The sequence below is a fragment of the Cavia porcellus genome, unplaced genomic scaffold (genome assembly GCF_034190915.1).
Source record: "Cavia porcellus strain 051 isolate PalLab524CR breed Dunkin Hartley unplaced genomic scaffold, mCavPor4.1 scaffold_12, whole genome shotgun sequence".
Classification (NCBI taxonomy): domain Eukaryota; kingdom Metazoa; phylum Chordata; class Mammalia; order Rodentia; family Caviidae; genus Cavia; species Cavia porcellus.
Genome location: NW_026947495.1, coordinates 41,663,232 through 41,677,042, shown reverse-complemented (window position 1 = coordinate 41,677,042; position 13,811 = coordinate 41,663,232). Strand labels below are relative to the sequence as shown.

At 39.9% G+C, this 13,811-nt stretch overlaps 1 protein-coding gene across 5 annotated transcripts in view; it reads left to right on the top strand.

The window, feature by feature from the left end:
• The window catches only part of Cacnb4 (calcium voltage-gated channel auxiliary subunit beta 4), a 266,101-nt gene that overhangs the window by 117,895 nt on the left and 134,395 nt on the right, over positions 1-13,811 (top strand). The window contains exons 1-2 of one of the 5 annotated variants that reach the window (XM_013142608.3): positions 10,126-10,418; positions 12,283-12,442. The exons of 3 other annotated variants lie outside the window; for them this stretch is intronic. In XM_013142608.3, the coding sequence (XP_012998062.1) occupies positions 12,437-12,442 (6 nt within the window). In that variant the 5' untranslated portion in view covers positions 10,126-10,418; positions 12,283-12,436. Of the gene's footprint in view, positions 1-10,125; positions 10,419-12,282; positions 12,443-13,811 lie in introns of those variants that run through there. One more of the 5 variants, XM_013142607.3, reaches the window with a different exon arrangement.

Here is a 13,811-nt window from a genome sequence, read left to right as displayed (position 1 = left end):
CAGCAATCATTAATGTCTTATTCTATAGAAACAGTTTTTTTTTTTTTTTTTTTTTTTTTTTTTTTTTTTTTTTTGTCTTCTTCCTGTTTATCGGTACCGGGGATTGAACTCACGACTGCCTGCTTGCAAGGCAGGCGCTTATGCCGCTGAGCTAAATCCCCAGCCCCCTGTTTTTTTAAAAGTGAATCCATATCAGTTGATACCTTTAAAGGAATACTTTTAAAGGTACCTGTATGAGAAAAGTTCATAATATTTCCTTAAGATAGGTAAATCTGAGTATTTATTAATAGCATTCCTTTTCCTAATACCTACTAACAGTACTAAAAACCGTAACAGTGTGCTTATGAATTAATTCCTCTTTGTTTCCTGGAATGGATTATTAGTGTCTGTTGGTATCTCTTTCACTGCGTGTTGACGTTTCCAAATCACGTTAAATTTTCTACTCCATGTTCATATGATTGTTTAGGTTACCAATGAGTAATTAAAGGAGTCCAAGAAATGCGTGGAGCGTATGTTTTAACAATGCTTCTAGAATGACTGGTTATTAGTTTGCTGTCTTGTATGTTTAGCTGAAGTTAATTTGATGTTGAAAGAGTAATGTAGAAAAACTATTAGAAATAATTTGTTTGAAGTACTGTTTTTGAAATTGTGATACTATGCTTTTTCTGGTTTAAAAGAAAAAAGACTACTGAGATACACAAGACCAGAAGGTCAAGTAGCATTTATAGCATACCCTCCTATATAAAGGTCAGTAATGTTGTGTGTGTGTTGCTGTAAGATATGTAATACCCTAATATGTATTTGGATATGGCTATTTTTAATTCCTTAGTCTGGATTTAAGTCTATGAGAATTCACTTTTGTGATTAAGAAAAATACATTGCCAAACAATGTTGCAGATCTGTATATATGTTACTGAAGTCTGTAGTTTGTTTATGCTTTTGGACTTGTGGGACATACCTATAAATGTAAGGGATTATTGGATATGTTTTACATTCTACTCTATTTTCTTTCAATACAACTGTATATTCTTTTATTGTCCCATATTTTCTATGGGGACAATTGTTATTCTCCTTGAATATTTGATGCAAGAATTACTTTTCAGGATTGGAATTTAGTTCAAGTAATTCAGTTTGTTTCCACTTATGCCTCTTGAGGGAAGGCTTTGGACTTAGTGCTCCGACCAATTTTCCATCCAATACTGCAACGGAAATGACCAAGCAGACTGGGAACTAAGAGAAATGATATTGAAAATCCAAATCTTCAGGAGGAAATCCTTAAGGGCTTGGCTAAAAGGTGGCGAATATTTTTCTCTTAGCTATGATCTCCTTAAATCAAAAAACTCAGTAGAGTTGAAGATTTTCTTTGAATTTATTTGGGCTTTGAAAAAGCAGTGTAAAATTGGCAGTATGTGTTTGTGTTTTACTCCCAGGCCTCTTGTTTTTGTCCCTAGTTGTTAGTCTCAGAAAATAAATAGACTAAACATGTACACAGCAATGTTCTTTTGCAATGTAGTGGGGATGGAGGATGGGGTAGAGATTCTCCATCATTGACCACCATCCTGGACTTGTCAGTGTTTTGTGAAAGAAGAATTAGAAGAAATGACACAATAAAATAAGGTACTTTTTTCTGAGTCCGGTGCTTGCCTCTGGACATACTTTTCTGGTTGTATCTGTTCCTGTTTTAATAACCTCTGTAGTTTAGTTATTTTGGCAGCAGGTATTAGGTTGAGCTGCTGTAATAAAAAGACCACCAAGTAAATTAATTAAGTGTATATTTTTTTACATTTATTAATGCAGAGGGTTATTATGTCTTACTCCTCAGGGTGAGATCTTCACTGTATAATGGGCATAGGATAATCAGTACAATCTGAATAGGCCTGGAGAAATGAGTATATGGAAAGATGTGATGTATTAATACTTTTTTTTTTTTTGCCTTTTTCCTTTTTATCGGTACCAGGGATCGAACTCACAACGACTGCCTGCTTACAAGGCAGGCGCTTATGCCGCTGAGCTAAATCCCCAGCCCCTGAAAGATGTGATGTGTAAGTTGCACAGGTTGCTCTTGCTCCCATTCTGTTGGCAAGAACATAGTCACATTAAGGGGCTACTCTATGCTCAGTGTTTTAAGTGATTCAGATTTTCCTGCTCTCTCGTTGAGATTTTAGCATGCCTAGTCCCTAAAATTGTGTGTAATACAATAAAACTTGAGATAAATAGTTTTATCATGTATCAGTGCTTGATTATAATGTGGGAGCTGTGTCACGTGAGCTTAGTTGGCTTTTTTCAACATAGTTATTGAACTTACACTATTTCCCAGTTTGTAGTAGACATTCGGTCAGAAAGGGATATATTAACAAAATGAATAAAACATGGCTTCTGCCTTTGAAGAGTATGTATATAGTCTGGAACTTTTTTCCAGAGGTGAACAGGTATTGCTCTAAAACACAGTTTTGAGAAATCCGTGTCACTAATACCAGTATCCACTTAGTGCTCCACTGCTATCTTCGCTGCTCATAGATTGTACCTATGAAGAGTGCCTACCACTGACACACATTCAGCAGAGACCTGAATTCTTGACACACTGTTCATTTTGTGGGTGGTTTTCTAAACTCTTTATCGGCTCTAAAATTGACCTTACCAATTCCTGGCTCATTCACTTATCTGTTGACTTACTGTAAAGTCTCAGAAATCTACTAGATGACACTGCATGGATTATAAAGGAAGAAAGGACATCAAGGCTCAGAATGTCACTTTTCATGTTTGCCGTTCAGTTTCTACAGCCAGTATTTATTGGAGATCTTCTATGAGACAAGCATGTGGGATATAAAGCTGAGTAAGGCATGATTTTACTTTTGAATTGTTTGTTTTATCCCGGGAGAAACAGGTCTTTTGGGTACATCATACTGTCATGTGTTTATCCCACCAGTAAATATGGGAGAATAGAGCGCTATAGGAATCTAAAAGGACAGTCAGTGTCCAAAGGAATGTCTTAGTGCCATTTACATTGAAACTTAACACAGCGAGCTCACAAAAAAAAGTGTGTGTGTGGAGGTGGGGTGGTGGCAGCCTTCCAGAGAGGGTATTCAGGCAAAGTATGAAAGTATGAAAGACCAAAAGGTAAAAGCAAAACAAAAGCCCCCAAAACTTTCCACTGGTACATTAATTATATTTTCTTTGAAATAAAGATGTTGCTAAGACAGTATTACTATGGTCATATGTTGCTAAGACAGTAGTATTACTATGTCATATCTTGATTATTTAATTTGTAAGAATCAGAATCTGAATAGGACCCTATGTCTGAATTAAAATATGAAGATAATTTGGTGAAAACTCTCCAGGGATGCTCATGTTCTAGGTTTTCTTAGCTCTAAAATATGCCTACATTTTACTTTGCAAGCTTTTTTTTTTTTGTTAGTCTCTGCCAAAGTGCAGACATAGCCAAGGAGCTTAAGACCGCTGTGACTTATTGGTGTATTTATAGAAAGCCATCCATGTACAAGGCACTGATATTGGACTGCGGGAATATAATGGTGAATGAAAAGCTACCTGGTCTCTTTTCCCATAAAACTCATGTTTATGCAACATAATAATTCATACATCTCACTAATGTATGCTCATAAGAGTTGAGTTGGGGGGAAGTATCGAGTTCTAGACAAAGCTCAAGGTGAGGGAGAATGTGGTGCGTTTAAAATACTGAGTTGGCTAAGAGGGCGAGGTATGTACAATGAAGAATGTAAGAAGAGAAATGAGAGGACCATTGCTAGACCATGCTAAAGATTTGAGTCTCTCTTATGTGCAGTGAGAAGCTGCTGAAAGGTTTTGAGTAGGAGCCAGTGTGATCTGATTTTTTTTAGTGGTGTCTTTAAATACTTGATAAGTATTTATACATGCTTGTTATTAACAGGCCTATCAAATCAAAGAGAAAAGGTCCTCTTGAAAAGGGAAATTATGAATTTTTACCAAAAAGTATTAAGTAAATACAAAAGAAATTTTCACAAATTTTGCATTAAAAATCTCAAAATGAAACTCTTTAGAACAAACTTAGACTCATGGAAGTTAAAGGATTCTCAGTTTGGGGGAGGTGCTTGCCCAAGGCCAAGTAGTAAATTGGCAGCCGATTCCTGTCCACCCTGCCCCAGGAGCAGAGCTGTTCCTCTCCTTCCCCCTTTCCTGCTTCCCACTCCTGCTGAAGCTTTGCAGAACTTCTCAAAATGTGAGAGCTTTGATCTCACCCCTCTCCTTGGCTCAGTTCCTGACTTTAGGATCTCTAGTGTCACTGTCACACCACCTCTTGGTCTGCTCCTGGGGGATGCAGTCATGTCTTGCTGATCTTAGCATCCCCAGGCTTGATGGTGCTGATGTGGAGTAGTCAATTACTGAGAGCTATAATTGTTAAATTAGTATTGATAACAGTATCTGCATCTTATATAGGCAACAGAGATCAGCTGAACTGGTCTCCTAGATTTAGTTTGGAAAATAGTGGAAAATAAATATATATAGCCTTCATGAAAGTTGTAGCGTTATGAAATGTTTTTGCCCAGAGATTGTTTTTTTTTTTATTTTTCTAAAGAAATTTCAGAAAGGAGATTCTGAGTAATACGTCAATCATAGGGCGGGATTCGTCATTTTCTGGCAAGTTGAATAGGCCAGGGGACTTTTTTTTTAAACCTTGCCTACACTCACTCCTTTATGAATTATGAAGTATTATTCTGAAGCCATCAAGAATGGCAGGGGGGTGGGAGCTTGTCTATATACTCATTTTTCTTCTGAGGGTCTACAGCATTTTGACACTATTCCTTTTTTTGGTTTCTCTCTGCCTTTCTCACTTTCTTCTTGTTTCCTTGGTATAAATGAGTAAAATTTGTTACAGAAATGTTTTGAGAATGGTTTTCTGGGCAGCAGCTTGTGACAGGATGAGACAGTCCAGGGGTAGATAATGGGGAGTGATGAAGCCAGAGGCCAGGCCATTGCAGTGGCCAGTGTAAGAGCACTGGGGCCAGGGGTTTAACTCAGCAGCATAAGTGTCTGCCTGGCAAGCGGGAGGTCAAGAGTTTGATCCCTAGGACCAAAAAAAAAAAGGCACTGAGTATGCTAAGGTGTGAAAAAAAGATGCAGAGAAATCTGGGGAATTGTTGTCAGGAGCAGAGGAGGTCTGGACAAGTGTGCCAGCATTAGCATAAGGAGTAGCCAGTCTGGTCAGATAAAGCAGGTAGGCAACCAGAAGGAGCTGGCAGGAAGCTAAGTAGGGCAGCGGAGGCAGGAAGATGCTGAGACCAGGGCCCAGGTGGAGACTGAGAGGACCGGGCCTGCATCAGGGGAAGATGTCAGGAATCCCACCCTGAGGCAAAGGTTACCTTGAGGTCAGGCCTGAATCCAAATTTACACAAGAAAGTTGATATAATCCTCATTTGATAAATGAGGTGAGGAGGCAGAGAAAGGTAAAATAGCTTATTGAGTGTTACCCAACAAATGGCCCAGCTGACGCAGCAGGGAGTCTGGCTTTGCGGTCCCTGCTCTTAACCACTCTGCCCATAGAATTCCCATTGCAGAGTGCCAGCGAGTGCCTTTTGCCCAGAATGCACTGTGTGTGTGTGTGCGGGAGGGAGCCTGGTCTGCAGTACTTCTCATAAACATAAAAGGTCACTGCTTCTATTCTGCCTTCTCTGTCTTTCACATACTAACTCATTCATTTAAAAATTATCATTTCTTGCCATGTTACAGAAGAGACCCAGAGAGTCTTAAGGACACAATTGCCCAGGTAGTGAGGTCTAAACTGAGACTCAAAGGATGGTAGCAGAGGAATACTAGACGTAGAACCTGTCGTTTATTGATTTTGTTTTGTTTTCATTCCTTTGCCCTCTTGCCACCACCTGTCTAAAGGGCATCAAAGAGGAATGGGCATGTTATTTGTACTCACAGTGCCGCACAAATTTCTCAAGGTGAAGGAGTGGATTAGAATTTGCAAAGCAAAAGAGAAGCAATCATCTAGTATGCTGTAGTCATTTAGTAAAAATGAAACAAAATCTAAGAGTGAAATAATTCTTGAGGCTGAATTGGCAAACAAACACCTTGGGCTTACGTTGTAGCTTGCAGCCAAAAAGAAGGCTAGTCTTTGCCAAGTCCACACTTCTTTTTTCCTCTTCTTTGGCCTCTTAGAATCCTGCTAGAGAATACGTAATTGCACTGACTTAGAAGAGTTAAAATTCCAGAGAAATCTTGCGGAAAATTGGTTAGCAAAATTCCCATTTGTTTCTAAATCTGCACCTGTCGTTTTGACTATGGCTTTCTACAACTCATAGGTGATCACCTCACTCCTGGTTTTTCTATCTGTCTTCCTCTCCCTTTCCAAGTGTGTGGAAAACAAATTCTTTCCTGTGTACTCCACGGTCATATCCATGGATTTGCTGTACTACAGAATGGTAAAAGGGGATCCTTATTTCAGAAATCAGACATGGCAAAGACTAACAAAGTAATTTTTCCTGTTTTATTGAGAGCCAACTCATTTCCTTCCTTGAATTGAGCTCACTGGGGCGATTCGTCCAACTGTAAGAGCCATCTTCCTACCAAGAAACATGGGAGAGGTATAGATACAAACTTATACAGATGATGCCTTTTCATAGGGTCTTTTGATTTTGAATCATTGATTGTAATGAGAGATGACTTGAAAGGATACAGATCAGAAACACAGTGAAGAGGGCAATTCAGAATTGGAGGCAGGCTCCTTGAGGTGTGTGGTTTGGAGGCATCTTAGTGATGAGCAGTAGCTGACTTACTGGGCAACTGAATTTTCTGACTTGTTCTAGTTTGGTCTGAGGAGGATAAAGAAGATCAAGGGAGAGGGTGGTTTCTCTTTCATCATTCCAATCACTATCACTCAACTGGTTAATTCTTTCTTTCTTTTTTTTTTTTTTTTTTTTTTTTTGGTACTGGGGGATCAAACTCACAACCTCAACCTCACGCTTGCCAGGCAGATGCTTATGCGGCTGAGCTACATCCCCAACCCTCAACTGGTTAATTCTTATGATCAAAAGCAATACAGTGCTAGTCCCTTCCTGCTTTTCACCTTTTGCTGCAGTGAAATGATACAGTCCCTTTGAAATCTGGCCCTTGGGGTTTAATGTAGTGGAATCCCTATGCCTTTTTACCAAAAGCTGAAATATTGAAGTGGCTCTGAAATAGTGAGGCTTCCAGAGACCTTTCAATACTTCTAGGGCTCTTAGGATAGAGATGTTCAGTTCCTAAAGTTCTGAGTTCACTTTTCCGGGAACTCTCAAAGTTTTTGTGGGGAGACCCAGAACTGAATCTCACTGAGTTTCCTCTGGAATTCTAGGATCAGCTCAAGTGTTGGGTTGAAACCTTTAGGTGAATGTGGCACTTATTCTGTGTACATCCAGACCTTAGGATCAGACTCTAGGATCAGTCTGTTATTTAATTTTTAGCTGTCATTTGTATTTGTGAGTAAACAAATGATTTTGATTAGACAGTTTTTAGGATGGAAAGAATGAGAAAGACCAGGATGTTCCCCAGCATGGTGAGCTTTATTTCTCTAAGTTTCCCTGAGGAGTGTGCACGTTCTTATCTCTTCTTTTGAAAGATGCATCAAGAGTGCAGTGAGGAATGAACATTCAAATTGTGTAGAATATGTCGCTTTGAATAAAGCAATTTATTTTTTGGTTATCAGAAGGACTGGACTTGGTGAGTTTCTTTTGGAGGTCCTTAGCAGTCAGTCAGTCAGTCTAGCATTTTTCTATGTTCCTGGGAAGCAGAGAAGACAGACTACCCCTGTCGTACATCTGTTCTTATCCTTAAGGAGCTGGGTGCAGGTTTACAGGGGCAGCTATAGCAGCCTGGGATTGGTTCATTGCCTCCCTGTGAACATTCCCATCCTGAGTCACACTCATTTTCTGTGCACATTAGTGTATCATAAAACAAGCTTTTTTTAAAAATCCTTTTTTTAAAAACTTCCTTTAGACCCTCCTATGAAGTACAGGGAGCACTCCAAGGCAGCCTAGCACAGAATAACAATTGAACCACATATGCTTTTCCTACCAGGGAATAGTTTTTCTCATTTTGGTGAATTATTCAAGTGGACTGCCTCTTTTTTCCCTTTAATTTATTCTCATTTTAAAATAATCAGGAAATATTGTAATCTCAATTGAAGTGGCAAAGTAAAGACATAATCTGGAGAATTTAAGGAGAAAAAAACCCCCTTGTCTCAATTTTCTGTAGATTTTGGCTAAAACATTGTATGGCTGTAGAGAGTTGATTAAAATAACAGAGTCTGGAGCCGGGGGTAGTGGTGTGTGCCTGTAATCTCAGTACTTCAGAGGCTGAGGCGGAGCATCACTGTGAGTTTGAGGCCAACCTAAGCTATATAGTGAGTTTAAGGCTAACCTGAACTACATAGCAAGACCCCATCTCAAAAACAAAACAAAAACAGTAATAACAGCCTGATGCATGAGTTTGAGCAATAATATTTTGACTTAGTCTGCTTGCTATGTGGAGTGGGGATAGTGAGGTTCCACACTTGCTCCAACACACAAAGTTGTCAACAGGGAGAGCAACGAGGGCATTCTTTGTATGGAATCCTCTTAACTGCACCCAAACTCCTCTGCCATTTTCCTTCTATGTGGGTACAGCCTCAAAGATGACATGTGGTATGAAGTCTACTATTTGGGCTCCTGAAGGACAGTTGAGTCCCCTTGTCACCTGTTATGTTTGAAAGTGAGTAAGTAAGTATTGGTGCCTTTTCTGGGGTGTGCAGCTATGACAGAAACATCAGGTCTGCACATACCTGGTAGTAAGCACTTTACTCAGCATTAGTAGCTCTTGCGATTGCATTTTGTGACTCAGGTTTGTTTCTCTAAACTTACGCTTTTCAGAGATAACGAACCAGAAGGGCAAACCACATTTCTTCAGTCCAGGCTTACTCAGTTACTCCTGTGTTGAGCTTCTGTGAATTGCAGCCTTTCAGCTGACAAATCAGGGTTGTCACTGATAAGTTTTTATGTAGCTCTTCAGATTTGTAGAGTTCTTTCTCTGAGTTATTTCTTTCCTCAGTTTGGCAAGTGAAGAAACCAAAGCCCACAAAGGTGGTGACTGGACCGGGGTCACCTGACCAATTAGTGGTGAAGCTCATACTAAGCTCAGAGTCTTTGAGTTTCTGGGTTATTTCTTACTCCAGTGATTCATATACTTTCTCTAGGTTACATTCTTTGCCCTTCACAACTACATTTTTTCCCCACAAATTTAGCTGGCTTTTTTCTGAATGAGCTGTAGGGATCTTCTGTTTCAAAGCTTCAGTATATTGTTGGTTGACCAGAAAGCCATAAGTATCTAAGGGAGACTACACTGTATATCAGGCAACCTTTCCTCAGTCAACCTAACTGTGGTGTGATGGGAGAAGGAAAGGAGAGTTTGGAGAAAAGATCAAGTCCTGTTTTAGGACTGTTAAAGGTTTATGCATAGAAAACATATGATGTATTTAAGATGATTAGCTGTTACTTAAAAGAGGTCAAACAAATTAAAAAGTCCTTCAACAACTTTACAGTTAAAACCAGAGAGGTTTTTCTGCACCCTTTTAAAGCTCCACTAGTTGTGAAACAAAGATATTTTCTTACCAGTGATGCAGAGACTTCAGTGGGAATATTGAAAACTTTTGCTATAAAAATTCCCTCAAGAAATCTTACCATATGTTTGCGCTATTTTTCCTTCAGTGTAGGTTAAAAATTCCGTATGACTTATTGCCCTTTTGACTTAAATCACAGCTGTGAAGTAGAGATGTTGGATAGAGATTAGTATCTGTTTGCCTGTTTTTACACAATATTCTCTGAAAATAGTATCTCTCCTCTGTTCCCCACTCAAATTATGAATTTAATCAAGAAGATGGGTAGTTGTGTTTAGAGTGCTTAATAGTCTGCCTTTGCAAACATTTCATGCAGCCTTTTGGATACTGAGAGTGTTTATTGTAGAACTAATAATACAGGCAAAACAGGAAGCAGCTCTTTGCTGGGTAGGATGCTCCGAGTCACCCTCCACTCTCCCAGGGAACGCTCTTCAGCTGACTGAAGCAGGGAAGCCGAGCCAATCAGAAGCTGCTTTCCTAGCTCAGTCACCAGTCTGTGGTTGAGGAAGGGTTTTGCTTTTTATGCTCTTTATTGGGAAGGCAGATAAAATGCCAGGTCTGGACTGCCTCTGGGGATAACCTCACCCTGTGTGATGTGAATGAATAGCATCTTGCCTGGTAAATCCCCAGGAATTGATAAGACAAGCGCAGTTCTTCCACACAGGCCGTTTCTCTTTTAGCCCTAGCTGTGGTTTCTGCAGTAATTTTGTTTTGCCTTAAAAGAGGTGCTCTGGATTTTCAGACCTCCATGTATGACAATTTGTACCTGCATGGAATTGAAGACTCAGAGGCTGTAAGTATTTCATAGATAGCTGATTCTCTCTCCCCTCCTCTTCCTCCTCCCACTGTCTCCCCCCCCCCGCCCCCCATTTCTTAGGCAACGCAGGGAACATGGAGCTGAAAACCAGCATCATTCAGGTGCTTGCTGGCTGCTGTGTAAATGTTCTCTGTATAGTTTGCAGTTAACTGAAATTATTTATTGTCAAGTAACAAGAACATTAGAGTGATAACAAAAGCATCTAAGAGTATAGGCTGTTCGAATTTCTGTTAGCAGGTACATGTTTGATTTCACAAGAGGGAACAGCTTCTTAGACTGGTTTAAACTATGCAGAAAGTGCCTGTGTTTTCTAGCAGCGTTCATAGAAAAGACTCATTCATTATATAATACACGTTGTTTGTTGAGCTAGCATGAATAGAAGTTCCTAAGATGTAGCTGTATTATGTGCTTTCTGGCCAGACGAGCAGTGCGGATCTCTGGTTTCTTTGTTAAGGAAATCAGATGCAAGGGTTTGGTCTGAAAACACACCAATGCAGAGGCAATGGATAGTGTTCCTGTACTCTGTCCTGAAAGACCCAAGTTCACTCACGTGTGTTTAGGCTTAGAAAACTGGACTCCTTTCTCCCATAGGTTAGGCTCATACCACTTATTAAAATCAGAATGAAATGTTTTTCTGAAATCATACCACAGGATGCTAGCTTTTGAACATAGGAGAAAGCTGATTACTGATTCTTTTTTATTATTGCTGGTGGTAGTGTCTGTGTTTTCATCAACCACATAGAAATCTTATAAGGGAGAATGATTGGGACATGCCGTGGAGAGTCTGAATTTTATGAGTGCAGTGCCATACATGTTGCTACACTGAAAACAGGAATGTGTTATATAAGATTCTCTGGCTAAATTACCCAACTAACAGATTATAACAAAAAGCCCCTGTGGTGTATGTCAGTGCAGGTATATGTATCAAATGATGTAACATCCAGGGAAGATAGAAATCCTCAGTTCTGATAAGGCATTCCATTTTTCATTCCTATCTGTATTAGCTCTAACTCTTACTCTGTTTCCACGATAGTCTTTTGCATGTTGTCCAGTGTGCTTGTAAATAATCAGACTGTCAGTTTATTGCACAGGATTGTAGTCTGACCATTGGCGGCTGAACTTGAGAAGGTCCACACTTGCAGATGTGGTGGGGAAAGGAAAAGGCAAACTGTAGGAGTTCTGTAAAACAGCTTTTCTGTTGAGTCTTCAGGAGGCCTGATTATTTCTCGTACCTGCTTCCACACTCAGTTAGGAAATGTGTGATGCCTTACTGCAATGTAAGTTTTACTTTTGGCCATGAATTTTAAACTTGGCAGTGTGTTGCATTAAAGTGGATTGTAGTTTTCCAGAAATGCCTTTAGAAACTGGCTACTGTGAACAGTTGACTAGGAACAAATGTATCCAGCTCCTGTTCTCTAGAACTGTATACATTTCAGACACATTGGTTGAGGGGGCATTATAAGCATGAAAATATTTACTTTTCCTTTTGGCCCAGCCTTATGGGACACTTGAGTTTCCTCGTAGGGTGGGATGTGAAGAGTGCAGTAATTGGACTCGTGGCAGTGGTTGATGGTGGGTAGTGCTAGGTACTGCAGTGCTGTGCTCCTGGTGACTCAGTGGTGGCCAGCAGGCTGAGATCCCGAGGCCGTGCTTATCTGCAGAGGTGAGAAAGGGGGAAGCCTGAAGAGTGGAAGAAGGCATCTGGTCTGTCTTTAGTTGAGCGTAAGGGGAAATTTCGGGGGTGGGTCCTAAAGTGTCACATAAATCACAGGGGAAGACAGAGATGTTCGGAGGGTGAATTGACCCTGAATGCTCACTTGAGTTTGTTTGTTTTTATAAGGAAGAATAATGTGATGTGTTACCCAAGATGGTGTGAACAGAGCTTCAACCCAATGGAGAAGACTAGGCCTAAATAGCTGACCTGGTGAAGTGACAAATAAAGCCACACCTGGAGTGCCACATCCTCAGCAGCCTTTCTCAGTGCCAATGCATTTATGGCTGTAAGTGTGGGGTTTGCCCAGATCAAAGCAGAGTTCTTGGAACAGGAAAGCTCTGGTGAATAGGTATGGAGAGGCTTTTCTCCAATGCCAGCTGCACCCCAAGAGTACAGGCACTAAGAGCTGAGTACGGCACTTCTGGGGGTTGGGGAGCTGTCCACGTCTGTCCTACCACTCTGCTTTTGAAAATCTTTGTGGGGTGTCTATGGGTTAGTGTGCAGTATGTGACTATATTCAATGTGTCCACACAGTAAATCTCTAATAAAAACATCTCACTTAGGGACTGATACTTTATTCTTAGTAAGAATAAAACATTATTGTGTACTGGTAACACTTCCTATCTCCACAGTATGAGATTTTGGTACTGGAATGTGACCTTTTTGTTAAGAGTCTGATCACAGGTAGATGTTGTTGTTCTAGTACCCTAGATGTTTGCCTATAACCTCTATATTTGAGACACTGTGTATAAAAAGGAGTAAGAAACATGCCAGAACACACTTGAAGGTGGATGCTTTAGATTTTTGAACCCTATGGAGCTGTTTTGGGCAAGTCTTACTGCCTTCTGCTCTGATTTCCAGGAGGGTAATTAAAGATCAGGATTATTCAAAGTGATAAGGGGATACAAAAGATCGTTCAGTATCCCACAGCAAAGCCTTTCAAGAGAATAAGAGATTTCATTAGAATATCACATTACTTCTTGCATAATCCTCACATATGTGATGGAATGCATGCTTCAGGTTGTGCACATGCTGAGACCAGGCCAGTTACATACACTGGTCATGCATACAGACTCTCTTTGTTGATGCCCATGTGAGTGTTGTTCTAGATTTCACTGCCTTTTGGGCCACAGGTCCTGGTGGCCAGGGTGTTTTTCACTGACTGAGTTTCCACTGAATCCTGTGTTTTTGTCTGATTCATGGTAAATCTGTTCCTTGGTGTACATATGTTTATAGATAGATTCATCATGTATTCTGGTATTTGTAGAATCATTATAGGAATAGATTTTTTTTTGCTCAGTAGTATTATTGCTCAAATAATAGGAAGAATGTTTTATAGGGATGACTGAGAAGAGCAGAGAAGTAGAAAAAGTTATTGGAAACTCACTACTCAGAAATAATTGCTGTTAACTGCTGGTGTATTGCTTTCAAACTATCAATGCACGTGTATGTAAATAAGTTGTTCTCAACCTGCTACTGTGTGTTAAAGTCTATTCTGTTAAATTTTATTATTATTGATAAAACTTTGAGCATGTTAACACTAGAGCTGGACTAGGTAAGTGATACTTTGCAAAATTTAAAGCTCCTACATGGGCTTTCTGGAATTTTGAACAACTTAAAGGAAAATGCAGGTTCTTAAGAGTATTTTGTAAAGT